This window comes from Mus musculus, chromosome 12 (genome assembly GCF_000001635.26).
Source record: "Mus musculus strain C57BL/6J chromosome 12, GRCm38.p6 C57BL/6J".
Lineage (NCBI taxonomy): Eukaryota > Metazoa > Chordata > Mammalia > Rodentia > Muridae > Mus > Mus musculus.
Genome location: NC_000078.6, coordinates 117840014 through 117863094, shown reverse-complemented (window position 1 = coordinate 117863094; position 23081 = coordinate 117840014). Strand labels below are relative to the sequence as shown.

The following is a 23081-nucleotide window of genomic DNA, read 5'->3' as shown; positions in this document are numbered from 1 at the left end:
TGCAATTATGGGGGACCCAATTAACACACTGCAAGTGTTAGACCATATCCACAACAGATTTCAAAGCATGTGCATGGAGCAGAGAAAATTTAAGGCAGGATGACAACTGTTAGAACCATGTCTAGGCAGAGATATTATGTCTGATATATCCCTCACTCACCCTGCAGCCATAGCTTCTGTATCTGCTCTAGATGTGCCACTGAGGGGCATCATTGCTGACTGGAATAAAAGAAGGACTCGATAACACCACGCCACGCACTGTGCTGCAGGCTTGCTCTTGCTGCCAAACTCTAAACGGTAAAGAAGTTCCACAGATTCTGGACTTCTAGATAAGGTCAAATCTAGTTCCTGAGTCTTTGGGTTTGACATTTCTCAGACAACTCGGAGTCTGCAGAACATAAAGAGACTGACACACCATGTTTATTACTACTGTCTTTAACAGGAATCAGCCCAGAAGCCCACCAGGAGTTCAGTACATTCAGTACAGATACACAAAGGAGTGTTATTGAGCTATAACACAGAACACTATCACATCTGTGGAGAAATGAATAGTTAGCCAAGGTGTGAATGATAAATATGTGTGTTCAGTCTTGTATAATCTGCGTGTAAGTTCTTATGTAGATAGATACATGGTGCATGAAGGTAGGAGACAGTCTATGAGTAAGAAAGAGATCTAAAGGGAGAGGAAATACATGTCAAAAAAGTGAGAGCTGTCTGAGACAGGGAGGGCCCAGCAAACAGAAGTGAATCAGGGGATAAGGATGGTGAAGTGAGTGTGGGGAGAGAGGAAGGTGAGGAGGTGAGTATGGGGATGGAGGAGGATGAGGAGGTGAGTGTGGGGATGGAAGAGGGTGAGGAGGTGAGTGTGGAGATGGGGGATGGTGAGGGGGTGAGTGTGGGGATGGAGGTGGGTAAGAAGGTGAGTGTGGGGATGGAGGAGGGTGAGGAGGTGAGTGTGGGGATGGAGGAGGGTGAGGAGGTGAGTGTGGGGATGGAGGAGGGTGAGGAGGTGAGTGTGGGGGTGGAGGAGGGTGAGGAGGTGAAAGTGGAGGTGGAGGAGGGTGAGGAGGTGAGGATGGAGGATGGTGAGGAAGTGAGTGTGGGGATGGAGGAGGGTGAGGGGGTGAGTGTGGGGATGGAGGTGGGTAAGAAGGTGAGTGTGGGGATGGAGGAGGGTGAGGAGGTGAGTGTGGGAATGGAGGAGGGTGAGGAGGTGAGTGTGGGGATGGAGGAGGGTGAGGAGGTGAGTGTGGGGGTGGAGGTGAGGGGGTGAGTGTGGGGATGGAGGAGGGTGAGGAGGTGAGTGTGGGGATGGAGGAGGGTGAGGAGGTGAGTGTGGGGATGGAGGAGGGTGAGGAGGTGAGTGTGGGGATGGAAGAGGGTGAGGAGGTGAGTGTGGGGATGGAGGAGGGTGAGGGGGTGAGTGTGGGGATGGAAGAGGGTGAGGAGGTGAATGTGGGGATGGAGGAGGGTGAGGTGGTGAGTGTGGGGATGGAGGAGGGTGAGGAGGTGAGTGTGGGGGTGGAGGAGGGTGAGGAGGTGAGAGTGGAGGTGGAGGAGGAGGAGGGTGAGGAGGTGAGTGTGGGGATGGAGGAGGATGAGGAGGTGAATGTGGGGATAGAGGAGGGTGAGGAGGTGAGAGTGGAGGTGGAGGAGGGTGAGGAGGTGAGTGTGGGGATGGAGGAGGGTGAGGAGGTGAGCGTGGGGATGGAGGAGGGCGAGGAGGTGAGTGTGGGGATGGGGGATGGTTTGGTCACTAATGTACGTACATGAATGAAATGTCACAATGAAATCCACTTATTTAATAAGGAAACATTTAAAGTTTCTCTTTACTTTGGTCAAAGCAGCACAGTCAGCAGTCACGCAGTTCGTTTACTTTCTACAATGGGAAGGCACAAGTGACCCAAACAGGCTATCCTAAATAATAATACAGAATATTACTAGGTCTTAAAAAGGAAGGAAACTCCTGGCTCACAGTCATATGCTAAGTTACAGAAGCTGGTTGCAAAACACAAAGAAACGAAACGCCAGAGTGGCCGCACTTCATGGATGCTGTCAGTAGAAAGTTGCCGACTGTTTAGCCTTAGTCACACAGGAAGAGTTCTGGAGACCGATCACACCATGGGAACATGACACAGCTGACCACCTGCACTCTGATAAAATTTGTTAGGTGTCTTTTAGCATAATCTTTAAAAGTCAATAGGAAAAGACAAATTTGAAAATGGAGGAGGAGAGCTGTTCCTTACTTAAGAGTGCAAGCTCTTTCTTTCCAGGCAGTAAGTTTCACCTTGGCCCAGTCTAAAACTAACAGCACTTCAGATGCTTGCAGGAAAATCCCACCTCCTCCTTTAAGGTGGGTTCAGATCCACACACATGAGCCAGGCAGGGTTTGGCTTGAGGAGCCCGTACAGCTGCCCTTGAGCCTCAGGGCCCAGATTCCAACCCACAGCAGTTACCTGAGAGGCCAGGGTGGGACCCAGGTTTGCTGCACCTAAGGAGTACTGATAAAAACCTGAGGTTCTCCCAGGTGCATACTCCCAGCATCCCTACAACAGAGGAATGCTTTAGAGCAGACGTTCTCACCTGCTGGTCAAACAACCCTCACACAGGGGTCACATAAGACCATCGGACAGCAGAGATGTGTATGTTACAATTCATAACAGTATCAACACACATAATTTTATGTTGGGGTCACCACAGCATGAGGAATTGAACTGAAGGGAATTAGGAAGGCTGAGAACCACTGCTCTAGAGGGTTCCATACGACCCTGGCTTCTGCCAACCCAAGTCTTAATTGACATTCCATTTACAAGAAGAATCTAATAAGTTATAAAACATGCCTCAAAATGCCAGCTGGCTTCCAGTCGGATACTTATCCCTGGAAATAAATCAATGTAAAGCGTCATTCAACTTTTATATCATACAATTAAATGTAATTTTAATTAAGGTTTAGTTTTTCTACATCTTGGATACTTAAACTTACCCTTCCTATATTAAAACATACCACCTAGCCATAGAACATGGACTTTGTTTTTAATATGGTGCTGTGGTTCGGGGTGGGGGATCTCAATGTAGCCCAGGCTAGCCTTGAACTTCAGCTCTTCTGTGAAGTTCTCCAGTGCTAGGATTACAAGCATGTCCCCACCAGTTCTATGTGGTGTTGAGGAGTAAACCCAGATCTCTGTGTATGCCAGGGAGGCACCCTACAGACAGAGTAGCATCTCTGGTTCATCCTTATTAAGGGAAAATAGTAGATTCTCCCTTAAAGCCATTTAATTAAGGGCTGATGTTGACACAGCCTCAGGAAATGTTCCATGCTCCTTGATCACCAGTGTGCATTTCATCTGGAAACAGGCTCCACCTTATCCTCCTTATTAAGTCAAAGCAACTGGCTGGCTGGGACTACAGTCTGTAAGGTATAGAGCCTTGCGTGTATGAAGAGACCCTGCATAGAAAAGACATTGCTTCAGCGTTTGCTAAAGTTACTGCCAAGGCCAACGGCTATAGCATTTTCTGCCCTTTTTGGGGCGTGGGGGAGGAGAGGGAGAACATGAAACAGGGTCTTAACAAGTAGCTCTGCCTAACCTGTAACTCAGTATGTAGACCAGGCTCGAATTCACAGAGTACCTGCTTCTGCCTCAAGCGCTGGGATAAAGGTGTATGTCCTGATACCCAGAGCAAACAGCCATTCCTTTAAATCTTTTCGTTTTTAAGATTTGTTTATTTTTTTATATTTAAGTGTACTGTCACTGTCTTCAGACAGCACCAGAAGAGGGCATTGGATCCCATTACAGATGGTTGTGAGCCACCATGTGGTTGCTGGGAATGGAACTCAGGACTTCCAGAAGAGCAGCCAATGCTCTTTACCACTGAGCATCTCTCCAGCCCCCTCCTTTAAATCTTATATAAATAAATTAGTTGGTCTATAAGAAGCACGTTCCACACAGTTTCCAAGAACAGATTCTGATATGAGCCACAGATCTCGGTATAAACCTAGGCTGCGGAGGCACGTTCGATGGCAAGCACCTGAGAGCTCTGGGGGCTGTCAGGCTGGGAATGGCCATGGCAACAAAGACCCTGTCCCTGAAAATACGTGAGAATAAAGAAAACAGGGAAATTGAAAATGGGAGAAAGAGAAGTTCCTAATTCTTTAAAACATCTAAGAGCAAGCAGGTTGGGTAAAAGTACTGAGATGGAATTGGAAGCACAATGAAGAGCGTATGTATTTATTTTGTGTGTTTGCATGGGCATATATGTACATGTTCATGTGTGTGCACATACATATACATGGACACCAGTGGTTAACCCCTGAAGTCCCCTCAATCAATCTGTCACTGAAACTGGTGCTCACCTGTCCAGCAACCCCAGGGATCCAACAGCCCCTGCCTCCCCAGTACTAGGATCACAGGTATGTGCCACGATGTATGGCTTTTTCACATATGTGCTGGGAATCAAAGTTGGGTCCACTTTACCCATATGAGCTATCTCACAGCTCAGGTTTTAATAATTCATGAAGTACAATGTAACTTGAGCTCTTTGGAAAGGGGTTATGTAGGTGTGATACTCACTTATAACCCAGCACTCAGACGGCTGGGACAGAAAGATCTCAAGGGTTCAAGACCAGCTGAAGCTACAGAGCAAACTGCAGGCCAATCTAGATTACCCAGTTGACTCTGCCTCAAGAAAATGAAAAATCTTGGGCTGGGGGAAACGTGTGCAGGTCATACACCCAATGGGGACCCAAATCCAAAGTAAAGAGCCCTCAAAACCCAGGAACAAGATCACAGCCCAAATAAAACACAGGCGAAGGGTCTGAGCAGAAAATTCACAAAGGCACGGAGAGCAACAAGCACATGAGGGGTCATAAATGTTACTCAAAAAGCACAGTGAGATACTCTACACGGAGGACACTACGCCATACTTCACCAGGAAAGCTTCAAACCTACAACAAACCAAGGGCCAAGGGAACACAGAGTAAACAGCACCCACGTGCTGTGGGCTGACCTGCAGAACTCATGGTTTAACTTTAACAAGAGTTAAATACTCATTTTCCATGAACTCAACCATCCTACACATGGGGGTGGGAGGGGAAACGTATGCTCACACAGAACTTACTGTATTTCAAAACCAAGACAAATCTATGAGGGATAAACCAAAGGTGGTATTTATCCAGACAAAAATCAGGGCTCAGCGATAAAAAAGGGTAAACATGACATGCAACCCAGGCAAATCTCAAACGCACCGTATGGAAGGGGCTGCACCCTGTTTGATTCCAAAAACGAAAACCTAGATACAGCACATGACAACAATGGCCTAGGAATAGACATGAGGGCTTTAAGTAAGCACTAGGGAACTTCAGAGGGGGGATAAAATTCACCGAGGTGGTATTTATACATCTGGAGACTTATTTTGCAACCCATAGAACTACACACTAAAACGATGAATTGTCTTGAGTTAAACCTTAATTAAAAAATATATATAATACAGAAAAACAACCCAGATCACCCAGAGATGGATCCTCGTACGTAAAATTGCAATGTGTTGGGTCAGGAGGCACCACAAAGCAACAGAGGACTCCTGCCAATACAATGTGTTTCAGTTTTCATAGCAGCTGTGAGGTTTTATTGACACAGCTTTCTTTTTTGGTAATTTTCTGGTTCTGTAAGTTACCCTAACAAACTCATTTATTTTCTAATTGAACTCCGGTGGCATCCTATCTTTATGTATCACTGATTCTCTAGCTCGGTAAGTAGGTGTTTGCTCACATCTGCATCTGACAAACAGTAACAGTCCACAGTCTCCGTTAATGAAAGACATGAATACACAAACACATGACGCACAATGCCCTCCACACAGAATACATCTGCTCTCACGTCTTTCCTCCTACAGTCCTGGACTGAGCCCAGACGGCTCACCTGATAGGCTCGTGCTCCACCACTGAGCTACATGCCCAGTCTCAACCGGGATGAATGGAGAAACATAAACGGAGACACTGTATAACTGCTGAAAACTAATGATAAAGAAACTTAACACACAGGGTGTGTTCAGACAGACAAACAGACAGACAGAAACCCTGTCTAACAAAAATACTGTATTGGCGGGGGGGGGGGGGGGGACGACTAACCTTCAAAAATGAATGGGAACTAACATATTTTCAGGTATCAAATTTGAACTAGTTCACTGTCACTAGTATTAGCAACTAGAACTCATCGAAGATCAAATCCTTCACACTGAAAGAAAAGTAACAGCAACTCAGCCATACAAAAACCACACAGCACTTCGGAAAGATGGAAACGCGTGCAGGTAGTATTGTAATCCGGTTCTAGCTGGTTTTATTAACTATAGGACTAGAAAACTTTTGAATCAATAATAAGAATGTCCTTTATAATGTTGACAACATAGGCTAGAGAATGGAAATTCACTGGGCAGATTTTATTAGTGATGTTATTATTAAACTATTGCAATACAGGGCGTTATTTATCGTGGTCAGCACCACACTAAACATCGACAGAAGGCACTGAAAAAGTGTGACCAGATTAAAAATGGGTCATCACCCAGAAATCAACATAAAGAAAGCAGGAAGGAAGGGAAGATGGAAAGGCTGTAAGGAGCCAAGAGTGCTGAGGCACATCCATAGTCCAGCACTCAAGAGCTCATGCAGGGTGAGCCTGGGCTACGTGGTGAGAACGCCATCTCACGAAGTAAGAGACACAGAAGACATACGTGAAAGACACACAGGGCCTGGTAGCACGTCCACAATCTCAGATGCTCCAGAGGCTGAGGCCAGAAGATCTCAAGCCTTACACACTAGCAAGTAACCAGACCCTTTCTCAAAATAAAAAGAATGCTGGTGATACAGTTCAGTAGCAGAACACTTAGCTAGTACGCTGCTTCAATGCCTGGCTTTAAGCACCAGCCCAGCAAAATGGGGTTGTTGTTGTTGTTGTTTTTTAGTGTAATTAATGATACAACTAAATGCTAATTAGAAGACTCACATCAAATCTAGAGACACAAACATGTTGAAAGTAAAGGACAGAAAAGGTTTTGAAGTGCAAAGGAGAGGGAGTAGCTACAGTCAGACATTATAGATATAATATACAAAGCTTACAGGGATAGTGTGAACAAGACAGTCGAACAAGACAGTCAACTCACCCAGACAATATAACAATTTCAATACATGCTCTAAAATAAAAGCTCCAAAAACAGGAAGCAAACACTGTGTACAAAAGGGAGGAACAATTCCCCATGGTAACAGATGCAGATGTAGACATCAAGACCTCACCTTAAACAAGGATGGAATAGTACACAGCCCAGAAGAAAGCAGAGGGACTGAACAACAACTGTAAGCCAAACTGAAGGCAGAGGCACTTAACTCAACAGCAGATATTTTTCTCAAGTTTACACATAAAATTATCCATTATCCAGACCGAACCACATGCTAGACTATTAATAAGTATGATACATTTTAAATAACTAACACCGTACAAACTGTCTTTTCTAACCAATAGGATTAAAGTGGGAATCGGAAGCAGGAAACCGGGCAAGACCACAGGTATACAAAAGTCACATATTCTCCCAAGCAGCCCCAAATGGGGCAGAGAAGAAAGCACAAGAGACATGAAGAAATACAAGCTGGACACTTGATCTCAAAAATCCAAAACCTGAAATACTTCAAATTCAAACTTTGTTGAGTGCCACATGGTGTCATGAATGGGAAAGTATCATGTAATTACATGACAGTTTTATGAATACATGATGTTATTTAAAACTTTGAAGAAAATTACATTCTGCCTATATGCAGAAGGCACATACAAGACACTTCAGTTTTGTGTTCTGACTCAAGTTCCACGCCAAACATATCTTATCACATACAAGCAAGAAAATACCCAATGAAATCGATGCTTTTGGCCTGAGGCATTTTGGGTAAGCATTACTCACCATCCTGTGCCTTGAAACAAGCACACCCTAAACCATGCACGCAGCAAATGCTGTGCGTCAGGGACAGGCACAGCTGTAAATGCACAAACTAAAGGGAGACCATTAACTCCACACATTAATAAACCAGAAAAACACACAACAAAGTAGACTCAAAGCCAACAGAAGGAACTACTAAAGATTACAGCCGGCACGAAACAGGAGATAAAAATCACAACAGAGAGTAAGAGACAAAACAAAGTTGGTTTTTCAAATACTAACAAGCCTTCTGGTGCGCGGACTTGAGAACACAGAGAAATCTCCAACCACTAAATCGGGAAATAAAAGTGGGGATATTAAGTTTACTGAGGTTTTAAAAACAAAGAATTCAGGGGACCTCCAGCTGATGGCATGCTCACACAGATGGAATGGATACATTTCTGGTAACATATAGCCAAAAGATTTGAACAGGCCTATAGCTACTAAGGATTTGATCAGTAATCCAAACTGTCCCCCAAAATAATGCCAGGCGATGGCAGTTTCTGCAGTGAACTCTGTGAAATGTTCAATGATCAATGCCAGCCCCCAAACTCTCCCAAAGAAACTGAAAGGGAAAGAACACCCCTGACTCCTCCCGTGGGGCTGCTACCCGGCACCTAAGTCAGATAAAGACTGGTCAAGAGTCTTTATACCCTCAGGACACCTTCACACACCCCAACACCTTCACATACACCACGACGCCTGCAAATGGAATCAGCAAAACAGCAGAAAGATGCACGCTAGACCAATCGAGGTAGGTTGCTGCAAAGCAAAACAGCTAACATACGAAATTTAAATGCATTATTCTGAAACTAAGGGGAAGAGGCCAATACACAGCTAATGCAAAAAAGGCATCAGAAAAAACTCACTGCCCTTTCTCGGGGTGGGGGGGGTCAGCAATAACAGAGGGGATTGACCCAACACATTAAAACCCACATTTACACTCAAAGGTAAATTAAAAACAAAAAACAAAACAAAAACGACATTTATTTCTCAAGGAAATGTCAGACAAGAAAAACAGCAAAATAAAGGACATCTGGGTGGGGATGGAAGAAGGAAGACACATCTGTTAGGATGCAGTGTGTGTGTGTGTGTGTGTGTGTGTGTGAGAGAGAGAGAGAGAGAGAGAGAGAGAAAGAGAGAGAGAGTCAGTCCACAGAAGAGCAACCAGCACTAGCAGATACAGTGTGTAATGTTCCAGGACATAAAGTCAAAGAGTAATTACTACTTCAGTGTTTCTGCCACTAACAATCAATGGTCTGACAAGGAAATCACAAAACAATTCCACTTACAAAGACATAAAAAACAGACGTAAGCAATGAGGCAGAAGTCTTACAAATACCCCAACTACAAAACACACCTGAACACTTAGAGGCGGCACAGGAAATACACACCTCCTCTGTCGGTGGATCAGAAACAGCATCCCCGAGAACCCTGTATTGCTCAAAGCTACCTGCAGATTTTACACAAAGCCCATCCAAACTTCAGCAATATTCGTGGCAAAATAGAAAAGCCCCACTTAAAAGATGCTGTGGAATCCCCCTTGCTGACTTCAGCCCATACTGCAATGTTCCTGGAGCCCAGCAGATGGCGCTGGCATGGACTGAGACCGATGGGAAATGAAGAAGCATCCTAGCACTTACTGGCAGGAAGGACGTTCCTACACCAGACAGTATAAAGCTGGACTCTTAAACCACCCACAGAAGATAATTCAACGTAGATTAAAACAAAACTAAACTAAACTAAATATGAGCTACCCTTGTCTATGAGGCTCTTAGAAGAAACCAGGGGATTAATGACACAGGAAACTAGACTTTACTAAAAGCTTTCGCCTGTTGTCTGGTGCTGAAGATTGACCCATGACCTTCTGACCTGTATAAAAATCTTCTGTGCTCGCTTTGACAGCACATATATTAAAAAATTTATTTACAAAAGACAAGTCCTAAACGGTGCAAAGGCAGCTACGGGGAAATTATATGATCTGATACATAACACCTAGAAGTAGAACTCAATGACTACAAAAACTCCCACTAAGAAATGGGAGATGACTCGTAGTGATCTCTTATAGAGATGGGCATGCCAAGCATGGCAGGAAAGAGGTCTCTAATCCCAGCACTCAGGAGGCAGAGGCAGGCAGCCTGAGTTTGAAGCCTGTCAGGTTTATGAGTATCAAGCCAATACTATGCAGTGGGAGCCTTTCTCAAAAAAATAAAAAAATAAAAATAAGTAAAAGGTCTGATACAAGTATTACACATATGAACATATTAAACATTACCCCTAGTGAAATATTCCAGTTACAACAGTAAAATACTGAATGGTACCACTTCACTACATACCCAGAATAGTCAAATATCAGAGAAGGAGAAAGGCATGGGGGAAAGGGGCTCTAGAGGAAAGGCACTGGAAACACAGAGCTTCAGCCGAGAATGCCAGAAGGTTCAGGAGAAAGCCTGTTTAAAACAACATAAATGTTCTTATCTACATGCTTTAAAATGGTTAAATAGGAGCTGGGGAGATGGATCAGTCAGTCGAAGCAGGAGGATGCCCGGCACTTCCTGAGCAAGCAGTCTAGACATAAATGAGCTAGGTGAGACTGTCTCAAGAAACAGGGTAGAGATTGAGCAAACCAGATGTCAACTTTTTTTTAAGTACACAGACATGCACATACATACATACATACATATGCCACATGCACATATGCACCCCTGCTGCACACCTGTAAGCTCAGGAACTTTAAAAGCCACAGCTAGAGTATGGAGTGTTCAAAGCCAGCCTCAACTACACAGTGAGTTCCAGGCCAGCATGAACTACATAGCAAGAGCCTGTCTTGAGAAAACAAACAGACTGACATAGCTCATTTTTAGTTCTGTGTATTTTACCAGTGTCTTAAAAAAAGAAAGAAAGGAAGGAAGAAAGGAAGGAAGTTAGTTCTATCAGGGGACAGTTCACACAGGTACCCTCTAGGCTCTGATGATCTATTTGATAGCCAGTGAACTGGAATTCTGGCAGATAACCTAGGAAGCAACCAAACCAACCACTTGGGAAGTGCTGGCTTAATTCCCCTGCCCGGGAGGTCAGCAGCCAGGATGGGAAGCACACCCACGGACTATGAATCTTGATTACCAACCTGGTCAGCTGCTCTCAGTGACTTCATTAAGTTGCTACTGGCGTCTGAACAGAACAAATGACTTGCTTCTAGGGGACACTGTTAAAGAAACACATATGCTCTCATAGGCCATCCTGACCCCAGGTCACTCGGATGACTACCACAGAGCGCTTCCGAAGCCCATCACTGAAAAACACCGGAACATCAAACACACTCATACCTCTACCAGAGGCTGACAATAAAAATGGTTTCTCATTCATCACCAGCCAGCTAGAGGCTCTGTTGCAGGCCCCTCTAACACCAGATCACCTGACAAGGCCTGCAGGTGCCAGGGCAGAGGGATGACGTACCATGATCACATGATGGCATTTAAGGAATCCCACCTAGAGGGACACATACATGATGCTTCTTCTCATAGTTCACTACCAGAGGCAAAGTAAATATCCTTTGCTTGTTTCAAAGAGCCAGCAAAGCAGAATCCTGAAGGAAAAAGCCCTAAACACAAGAGGTGAGGCCTGGTGCCTTCCACACTGGATCAGAAAGGCGAGCATTCTGGAAATAGAAGGCACTATACACACATGAGACAGCCAGTCAGCACCTGTTTATTAAGCATCTACTATGTACTGGGAAGTGTGTTGAGATTTGAAAAATAACAAAGAAGAGGTCATGTTGGAATACGGCCCAAGAATGCAGTCATGGGAGAACTCTGGGTGCTTGTGAGAAAACCTGAGACCTGAGTTTCTTCAAAACACAGAACTGTTCTTGGATGTGATTTTTGTGCCTCTTCCAGGAATATGGGATAGGAGTGAATTTACTTCAGCTGTTGTTATGGCTATGTCTCTATATAAAGTTTGGGGTTTTTTTGTTTTTTGTTTGTTTTTTGCTTGTCCTTGTGATTGAACACCTTACTCATGCAATTTCTCTTAACCCTCCAAGCATAAACTGTATAATGTTCTGAATAAAGCTGGCTATTGCCTCACTTTTAGGCCCCACCCTCCCAGGTTCATGCAGCCAACAAGAATGGTAAACAGGGTCATATGTGTCAGGGTGAGAGACCATGATTAGATAAGGTTAATGTGGTCTGATACATAGAAATTAGGCCTAGAAGTCCCAGAGAAGGTGGCATGCAGGGGCAGGGACCAGGAAGCCTCCCATAAGCAGCAATCTGGTTTGTATCCACTGCTGCCTACACACTCGCCAGATGCGGTCGGCAGCGGGATCACCACCATTGTCCCAGGCCCACTCAAGAGGACAACTTGGGCCAGCTCTTCAAACGGCTGGGCTGCAGAAAGCCATTCCGAGTGAATCTCATGACATACTTGCACCCTACTAAGAACAATGTCACTAAACAAAGTGAGCCCAGTCACCTATGGAGTAGCATGCAGGCGGCTGACTCCACTAGGCTCTTGGCATTGTGCCTGAATGAATGGCACTCACTAAAATCCTAATGACGACCACTCAGTTCAAGGAAAGGTCATCAGGACACAGACCGTCTCTAGCTAAGAGCCTGCAGCTCGCAGTGGGCAGGAGCTGGTGCTACAATCAGGCAAAGGGCTCTGCCATAGAGGAAGAGGGAAACTAAGCGGTAACTACCTTGTTTTAAAACAACAATAACAAAAACAAACAAATTAAAAGAACAAAAAGCAAAAGCCCACCTTCCTGAAAGGAAAAAAAATGTCTGGGTCAGTTGCTAGGAGGGAAAAAAGAATAACATTATTAAACATATTAAACACACATTATTTCTTCTTAATTCTCCCTTTTAAACCAAAATAAGAACACTAGACATTTTGCATTAAAAACCCTTAGGGGATTTCAGGATCAGGAAAAGTCTGATTTCCTCTCTATTTAATGTCCTTTGGTTGAGAAGTTTCCAAGAAAAGCAAACTGTGAGGAAGGGAAATGGGATAGAACTATCTTTCCCCTCCCCACCTTTTTTTTTTTCTAGAGGTGGGGAGTGTGTTAAGAGAGGAATTACTGGGCCTTCTGCCTCAGTTTCTCCACTTCTAGGATTACAGGCAGTCCACACTACCATGTCCTACCAAGCTGTCTTTTCCTATTTCAGGGTTTATTGTAAATGACACCAGAATTTTACACACAGCAATTCTACGTCAGCACCACAGACAGGATACAATAGGAAGAACTTATTCCCAGAAATGTGCTTTCAAATTAAAAATTAATAACACAGGTATACATTCAAGCACACACATCCTGGGGTAAACTGCAAAATAACACAAAACTTTGAAAGTGAAACCTGGAGGTTTATGAGAAAGCTTCAGTGTGAGGGCTGATACCCTGAAGCCTTTGGGACAGACATGAACTGGAACTACATCAGCTCAACAGAAAAACCTAAGGTTGCTAGGAATATCCAACCAGCCATAACCCACCCAGCCATTCACATATCCAACCAGTCATAACCCATGCATCCATTCACATATCCAACCAGTCATAACCCATGCATCCATTCATATATCCAACCAGTCATAACCCACCCAGCCATTCACATATCCAACCAGTCATAACCCATGCATCCATTCACATATCCAACCAGTCATAACCCATGCATCCATTCATATATCCAACCAGTCACAATCCACACAGCCATTCATATATCCAACCAGCCATAACCCACCCAGCCATTCATATATCCAACCAGTCATAACCCATGCATCCATTCACATATCCAACCAGTCACAATCCACACAGCCATTCATATATCCAACCAGCCATAACCCACCCAGCCATTCATATATCCAACCAGTCATAACCCATGCATCCATTCATATATCCAACCAGTCACAATCCACACAGCCACTCATATATCTAACCAGCCATAACCCACCCAGCCATTCACATATCCAACCAGTCATAACCCATGCATCCATTCACATATCCAACCAGTCACAATCCACACAGCCACTCATATATCTAACCAGCCATAACCCACCCAGCCATTCACATATCCAACCACTCTACTTAGCCCTCAACCACCTTTTTCTTTTCAGTTTGACAAATATTCAACTTGTGCCTGGGGTGAGCCCCTCCACTCACTAGCCACATGAGCTGGATTGTGGGGTTACCTGTTACCCTCGGGATAACTTTGAGGCCCTCATAATAGTGGCTGGGAGGTCTCCAGCAGGGGCTGAGACCACTTCAAAATTTAGGCCAACAGGCCCAACATGCAATGTGCTCTCCTTCTGCACGGATCCGTTCTGCATCCTCTTGAAGGAAAGGCATCCAGCTGCGGGGTAGGACAAACATACTGCCTCTTAGGATGGATGGCCTAGGGAGACCATTCCAGGAGAAAACAGATATAATCTGCAGGGACCACAACTCCAGAGACTTCATTCCCACACCCAGCAACCCCAGTCGGCCCAAGTGCAGGCCTCGGGGATGTTATGCCTATTTCTTCAAGTTTATTGAAGCAACTCAAAACCAAAAGGTGAATATTGTTACATGAATCTTGGTGTGGTTTTACAGACCACACCCACTCATTGCAAACAGCATAGAAATACCTGATTTTCAATCTCTTCGAAAGCTCTTTATAAAAATGGGCAAAGTTTTATGTTTGTCATCTAGATATCTAACGTCAAAGAAAGATACATTTAAAAAAAACTATAAGGAAGATTATTATTGAAAGAAACAACATCTGGATCACCTAGCCGACTGCCTGACAGCCTCTTATAGCACTGTGGTCCACCTGCACGAAACAGTTAGATCTCTAGGACAACTAACTACCTATCCAACTTGTTACTGGAGGCTCTTAAAATTCTGGATAGCACGAGTCACTACTACAGCAGAGTTTTCAGGAGCCTTGGATGTTCAGCAAAAACTGCTTTCCTTCAGCAAACAGAGGACAATGGGGTATGTCTGCCAAAGGATCCTACAGACGGAGAATCAGGAACATCCATCCCATAATTTAGTTGACTCATGTGGTTTCTCTAATGCCAATTTTCTGGCATACGTGGAATTTGAAGGAACAACACATGGGGTCACCACACGTTGCTTGAGAGTTGTTTCCTGGGGACATACAACATGCATACACATCTAATCACCCAAAATGCATTTAATACAATGTTTAAGTGGGACACGAACACAAGCCGAAAGGCACACACTGTACTGACTTGGAAACATGTTTTTTGTCAGCAGAAAATACATAAAATACACATGTAATACCACATATATACAGCCTTTGAAACTAATGGCCTCTGGGCTCTTCAGAAACCTAGGACTGATGGTACTAAAGAGAGAAGCAGCGTTAAAATATCAATCAGTTAATCCCAGCACTTGGGAGGCAGAGGCAGGCGGATTTCTGAGTTCGAGGCCAGCCAAAGTGAGCTCCAGGACAGCCAGAGCTATAAAGAGAAACCCTGTCTCGAAAAACCAAAAAAAAAAAAAAATATATATATATATATATATATATATATATATATACACACACACACACACACACACACACACATATATATATATACATACATACATATACATATATATCAATCAGACAACTATGGGTTTATTGAGTGGAAGAACACTGGATTGAAACTCAGGAAAATGAGGCCCAGAGAGTAGGGTGGGCAGAACTCAGGGCCCTAAAGATACGCTTCATTTACTGTATCACATTCATCGTATTAAAACTATGTAAATGTTCCCATGAAAAGCTGTGTGGATCGTGTATTCCCAAACCAACACTGATAAAGTATAACCTGGTGAGACACCCCCCCCCCCCCCGCAAACCTCCTTCGATGTTCCCCTCCCCCCCAAAAAAAAAGTCAGACAGAGGAGGTGCTTGCACCCATCAGATCCCTGACAGCACCAAGCTACTCTGGTCCAGGACTGAGGAAATCCCCACAGCCCCTATGGTCACTTTATGTTGTTACAGCATCCCTGTATCCTTGACCCGTGTTGTGATGTGACATTAGCCTATCTAGACGCAGGTGACACCACAACATAAGCAAAGATTTCCAGCCTCTTCAGGTCATAGTAAGTGCATCCTGGCCCCAATAGCAAGGGCCAGACAGTGGTTCTGGAGACACAATCCCAGCTGGTGGAACCAACCTACTTCACAGAACTTCAGGGAGAAAATAACCTCTCACTTTAGGAACCTGGCACAGTATGCCTCAGAAAAGAAAGTGACTGAAGGATGCCCTGAGGGGCTTCGCTGGGCTGCAGCAGGAAGAGGTCCAGGAACTGGGTAATAGAAATGGTGGGGAAAATCAGTATCCTGGTGTTCAATCTTCCAATATAACAATGCCTGATACATAAACTTACGATAAATCGTCCAACGGCTATGAAGGAGAAGAGGCGGGAAATATCTATTGCAGACGCAATGCAAGTTTTGCAGTGAGGTGCAAAGGTTTGAAGGGGGAAGGGCTAGTATTCACTACCATGGAAGACAATCTTTTCTGAGGGCTAACCTTGGCTATTTACCTACCTCCACCCAGTTTCAAACATTCCTAGACACTACTTCTTAAAGGAAAATTAAAAATCTTACTAGTTCTTATCAATCCCCGCTAATTCCGGATACTGGAAACAAAACCCTTGAAGGGTTGAGGAGTAAAGGGTTAGCTCTCCAGAGCCATGAGACTTTAACGTGCAGGGGCAGGTCAGCTCAAACAGCTGCACAGGAATTGTTCATTAATGCCCTCTAATGCTGAAAAAGTTGGCTTAACTGGAACTGGAATTGACTCCTGGTTTTCTGTCATCATCAAATCAAGTGATTGTGTGCACCTCTTAGAATTCTGCCCCGCCATGCATGGGTCAGGCTCATGAGAAAACGATGAGCTACTGGCCTTTTAAATACGGGACTATTCCAGACAGCCAGGGCTACATAGTGAGAGACCCTATATAAATAAAAATAATTTTTTTAAAAAAAGGACTATTAAATAACCCCTGAGGGTGGAGATCACTGTCAGAGGACATGAAATCCAAGGCACACCTGGCAGAAAAGCAGACTTGAAAGTGGTTTGGAATGCATGTGGGTGTCTCCCTGGCTCAGGTATTGCTCAGAAACCTCCTCCTATGCGGCCGCTCTTTGCGGGAGCATCCTGGGAGTGTTATGCTTTCCAAAGGGAGGAATTATAGTTACTGCTGTGTGAGAGGACAGTGTGCTGCCTGCTGGGCCCTGTCACACCGGGGGTGCAGCCAAGCTGCCTCTCTGGTTACTTGACTATTTATAAGGCTAGAGACTGGAAGATTGCAAAATTTAGCATCTCTCGGTTCAACGGTCTTCTCATCTGCACTCACCTGCCACCCCACAGAACCACTCACAGACCATGTCAATGAAGATGACTGTGCTCACTTTTAAACTATGAGGAGCTTACAAACAGAAAAAAAAATTCATCTTAATTTGTGCTACCAATTAAGAGATCTTTATAGGTGTGTGTATGATCATCTTATACATAGTAATCTGCCCTAATTGGTGTATAATGGGTAGGATGTAATTTGTAGATTGCCCCCTCCCCCCCCCAGTAAATAGTTTATTAAAGCTTCACAGTGTAACAATAAAATGTTCCGGTCTAGCTGCACAGTTTAATACATCCTGAATTTTCAAATGCCCTGAATACAGGGATCCTAGTTGCAAAGAGCTTTCCAGTAAAGTGACAGGTTTTGGAAATGATACAGTGAGTTACATTTTCTGAGGAACTACGAAAGCTCCTGTCTCTTTCCACCAGGCTGGAGCTGCAGCCCAGTTTGCAGATTTTGCCTAACATGCAGGAGGCCCAGGGTTCACCCCCAGCACATCATACACCAGGCATCCAAGCAGGGAAAGAATCCTGAATCTAGAAGTGGAGGCAAGATCTATAATCTGCTCTACAGAAAGTGGAGACCACTCTGTGATGAATGAGACTGTCCTGAAAAAACAAAGCAATTTCACTTTCCCTTTCCAAAGGTGTTTTGTTACTTCCTGGAGAAGCTCAGGCTAGCCACGTGCAAAAGCAAAACAAAAACAACAACAAAAACCCTAAAGCCTGAGTCTAGCTCAGTACAGTTTTTCTTTTCTCCCTTCACTGGTGAAACCTTTTAAAATACTTTCTCACAAACCTCCACTTTCAGGACATTCTCAGCGGTCACTAACTGGACAAAGTGGCCACTGGTATCTAGCCAGCTAGCTAGTTCTCTAATTTGCCAGCACAAAGGTAAGTGCCAGACCTGGGCAGGCCAGGTCTGGTAAAGCTTGGGCGCTGTTCCACCAGGCTCAGAGTCTACAGGTAGACTACAGGGGTAAACGCAGTTCAAGAAAGGCTACATTCATGTAAAATATCCCGCACCCCACGAGCAGGGGGCTGGCCATTCCTTCTCTTTTCAAAGTTTTTCTTAGTTCATTTTTAAAAATGATTTGCTTATCACTATATTAAAAAGTGTGTGTCTGTTTAGGTGTCTTGTGGTTGTCGTTTTTTTAACAGAGTGATAATTTTAAGTAGAGAAAAACCTTGAGACTGTAAACTAACAGAAATCACAATCCTGGCACGCAATGACCCTTTGGAAGACTTATTCTCAAGTGTTAGTGAAGTTTCAAAACTTAAATTAGACCCATAATGCATAATGGATTTGCCCTTCGCTTAAGATTTGCAATCTTGAAGTTGTTTGTTAACTTGGCCTAAAGATGTTACTTACCATTTGCCAAGTAGTAAATTTATTAAAGTTCTAGAATAAAACCTACAGCAACTCAATAAAAGACTGGTATAGTGTGAGTCTCGAGATTTCTTTCTTTCTTTTTTTTTTTTTTTTTTTTTTTTAATTGCTTTTTTCTTAATCTTCCTGACCTCTGGTGCCAGTTCCGGCGAGGAAGGGGGTTGGGGAGAAATTGCACGCTGCCCTCCCGCGCGCCCCTCCCCCAGGTCTCGGGGCGCTGCACCCCGTAGCTCCCGGCCTGCAGCTCCAGAATAGGCATCCCCACCTGAGCCCCGGCTGCAGGGGCCAAACCTGCAGACCCGGGGTGGTACAGCAGGGAGCCACGCGCACTCCTACAGGACCTAAGTTCCCAGCACCCGGCCCTCCGCGTGGACCAGCCCGGCAGGACAGGGCGGGGCGGGGCATGCAGAAAGCGGCCGGGGACCAGGGCTGGGGGAAACCCTCACCTGGGAGCGCGTGGCCAGCTCCATCTTCCCTGCTGGGCTCACTTCCCTGAGCCCTGCACGCGGCCACCCGGGCTGGCGCGGCCCCGAGCACGCAGCGCGCGGAGTTTGCCGTGGAACAGCGCACTGAGTTCAGATGGGGGGGACAGCGCGGCTCCGCGCGCACCGCGCAACCTCGCACAGCCTCGGGCCACGCGCCCGCACCCGGGCCTCTCCACCTGCGGTCCAAGCCTTAAGGCCGGCGCGGGAGCGCGCAAAGGGAGCGCGCGACCGGCATTGGCCGGCGTGTTTGGTTGCGCGGGCTTCCCCCTACCGCGCAGGTCCGCGGTGGAGCCGTCCGCTCAGGTTCGCGCGGGAGACTCAAGCTGAGGCTGCACGCGCCTCTGAGCTCCGGGTACCTGGCCCGCTCAAACTCCGCAGCGCCAACCTCCGTGTCCTCGTGGCCTGAGTTCCAGGAGTGTTGCGTAGAGGCCGCGGAGCTGGCTTTGCTTTGTTGTTGGTAAGGGGCGTGGTCTGTGCGCCTCCGAAAAAGTGGCTGCCCAATTCACTGCAAAAGCCAATCACCCAAGTTTTCTAACACTGGGCAGAGGGCGACGCAGCACCCTGCACACCACACACTACAAGCAAGACCTCCGTTCTTGCCAGAGCTCCCCAGTAAGTGCCTAGATGCTAGTCACTAGCACCTACTCACCGCGGAAATGCTGGGATAGGCCTCCTGACTCAGGAATAAACAAAAACTATCTACTAGGTTGAACTTTATGGACTGGGAGCCATTACCCCCAGGATAATATGAATAACCATAGTGATAACGCAAATCTCATGATGATGATAATTATGTCACCATCACTAATTTGATGGATAATTGAAATGATTAGTAACCTAATTCCTACCACTGATTAAAAATGATAAATCTAATAATGAAAGTGCATGGACATGTAAACTTGGAACAAGTTAGATGCCATGAGGGACTGGGGAATGGTAATCTAATGGCATGGAGTGGGCTGGAGGCATCAAAGACTTAGAGCTTGAGTCAGTAGCCTGAGGCATTTAATGAGTGGAGACAGTGGGAGGCCCAAAGCAAGCCTGAGGAGCTGAAAAATGACAAGTGGAAAGGTTTAGCACAGGATGGGGTCATGAGGTGATACAGTAACAGCTTGCCTGAGTAGAAGTTTATGCAGCCAGTCTCAGCTCCTTGGATCCAGTACTCATCCTTCTGTTGTTGCTGAATGAATAGTTGAAGTTGCCAGAATGTTCTCTCAGGCTTCAGGAGGAAACGTCAAGGAAAGAGGTGTCTTGCTTTCTTCGTTAGTTGAGCAACATGTTACCAGTGTTGGGGAATGAAGTTAAGAAAACAGTGTCTAACTTTAGAAATGCACATGGCCTGGCTTAGTTGCCTATAATCCCAGTTCTGTGGAGGCAGGGGCAGGAGGATTCTGAATTTGAGACCCTACCTCAAAACAGAAGAAAAGAAAAATGCTTTACTTCTCCCGGATAATGTGTATTATTGCTGTGACTACTTCATATGTAGTATTTCCTAGAATTCTCTCAACATTCATCCAGATACCCCTCGACAGCAGCGTTCCACCAAACCAGAAAACATTTTCAGGCTTCTAGAGTACACCCAACATTCTTTCTCCCGTTTTTCTTTTTGTTTCCTTAGGTTGCCAGGAAGAACAGTAAAAATGTATTAATCAAAGCTAGTTTTAGTCTAAGATAATTGTATCTTCCTGTGATCTAAGGGCTGTGTTTGCAGTTATTTCTATTATTATTTCTACTGTAGACTACATACAGCAAATCCCTATTGTAAAGGGAGCATTGGTTTGAAGTAGCAAAGCATTTGGAACCTAGCTATCATTGGGAACCTATTTAGACCACTGGACCTTCCCACTTTAGAAGCCTTCATTATGCAGCCTATGCTTGGTTACTTCCTGTCAGCTTGACACAAATGTAAATAGACCTAGGAAGAGGAAATCTCAAATAAGAAATTGCTTTCAACAGGTTAGCCTTTGACCATGTCTGTGAGACAGGTCCATGCCATCCCTGCATAGGCAGGCCTGGGTTATATATTATAAGCAAGCTGCCAAGTTCTGCTGCTTGGTTGGTTCTGTGGGGATCATTCTTATTCAAACCACCACAGGATTCAGTGTCCTCATCTGGCCTCTGCTGACACTTCATGCAGGTTTTGTGTGTGTGTGTGTGTGTGTGTGTGTGTGTGTGCGCGCACGCACACAGGTAAAACATCCAGGCACATAAAATAAAAACGAATCCACTAAAAATGTTTCTTTAAGGGAATAAGAACTGTCTATAGTTCCCTGAATGGATGAGATGTGAACCTTGGCATAAGAATCCACCACTGTCAACCTGCCACTCTGCTGCATGTTGAAGACTTCAGAGGTACTTCACAAACAGCAGATGCAAGATGATCTGCTGCAGGACTGGTAAGATGGCGCAGCGGTTAAGAGCACAGACTGCTCTTCCAAATGTCCTGAGTTCAAGTCCCAGCAACCACATGGTGGCTCACAACCATCCATAATGAGATCTGACACCCTCTTCTGGTGTATTTGAAGACAACTACAGTGTACTTACATATAATAAATAAACAAAATCTTAAAAAAGAAGAAGAAGAAGAAGGAGAAGGAGAAGGAGAAGGAGAAGGAGAAGGAGAAGGAGAAGGAGAAGGAGAAGGAGAAGGAGAAGGAGAAGGAGAAGGAGAAGAAGAAGAAGAAGAAGAAGAAGAAGAAGAAGAAGAAGAAGAAGAAGAAGAAGAAGAAGAAGAAAATCTGCTGCCCGTTCCCTGAACTTATGGGGGAGAGATGCTATTCCCTTGTGAGGTAAGCCTCTCCACATGGAAGGAAAGCAAGGTTCTTAGCAAGGACAGGAAACTGAAGTTAAGGGAAATCTGGCCCAAGCAAGCTTAGCCCAATGAACTCTTATCTTTGTACCCACTGAACTCAATTAACTAGCCTCGCCAAGGACCTTCTTCTTATCAGACTTCTACTTTCTTTGGCAATTCCCAATGCAATATGGAAATCTTTTACCTCATCTGCTGAATTTTTATGAAATAAATTTGTGTGGTTTTGTCCTGTTATCTACCTTATGCCAGTCTGATTCATGGGCCCAGCCAGACCATTAGAGAAGCTAGCCTAGTCCACAGTGTTTACTCTGTAAAAGGAGCCCACCACATCCTGAATCAGGTTCCTTAGGCTTAGTATTTAAGTATTATACATTGGGTACTGTGTAGCCATTTTCTCCAAACTGAAGCACTCCCTCCTAGAATGGGGTGGGACACTCCATGACTCAAGAAGCTAAAGGAACTTACAAGGACCAAGGTGCTCAGAAAGCTAGAAGATTCTTACACTCTTCCCCAAGGTCCAACAATAAGTTCAAGGAAGAAGAGACTGGGCATCAGAGCTGCCTGCAAGCTACAGGGAACTCCAGAGATGCATCGTTACTGGGCTGGGCTCTTCAGATATGTAGCTGCCTTTGTGACTCCCCGGATCCTGTAGGAAAACCCTTGTCCATACTTCTTAAGTAACCCCAGTCAACTTGACTCACCACGCCAGATATGGCTGGAATAATTCCCTTTCGTTTTTAGTATCTTCTCTGAAATAAAGGCTCATTTTTTTCCCATCATCCCAGGAACAGTGACCCAACAGTCTACCCTGTTAACAGAGTAGGACAACCGCTTGCTGCCCTTGAAAATTCAGCAAAGAATCTACCTCTGGCAGAGAGTGCTTGAGGCCACCAGGGAAATAGCCCAGTTTTCCTTAGAACGTTCATATTGGTTATGAATACATAAAATGGCAGCCAAAGAAGATAGCACCTGAGTGCTCGCTAACTCTTATTAGTTTCTTGAAACTTCTAACTCCTTGTGACTAGACAATATCTAACATAAGAGACAACGCTAAGTGTGAGATGTTAGATGTGAAATCTCCAACTTGTGGCAG

The 23081-nt window shown here is 44.9% G+C and overlaps 1 protein-coding gene across 6 annotated transcripts in view; it reads right to left on the bottom strand.

Annotated features, from left to right (window-relative positions):
* The window catches only part of Cdca7l (cell division cycle associated 7 like), a 35238-nt gene extending 15618 nt beyond the window's left edge, over positions 1–19620 (bottom strand). The window contains exons 1-2 of one of the 6 annotated variants that reach the window (XM_006515786.4): positions 19138–19620; positions 14137–14297 (exon numbers count right to left, since the gene is read on the bottom strand). Coding sequence is in view for 5 of the 6 variants with exons in the window: in XM_011244100.3 (XP_011242402.2) it covers positions 11081–11107 (27 nt within the window). In the remaining variant the exon portion in view is untranslated. Of the gene's footprint in view, positions 1–11080; positions 11333–14136; positions 14298–19137 lie in introns of those variants that run through there. The other 5 variants (XM_006515784.4, NM_146040.1, XM_011244100.3 and 2 more) reach the window with 5 other exon arrangements.
* Between the last annotated feature and the right edge of the window lie 3461 nt (positions 19621–23081).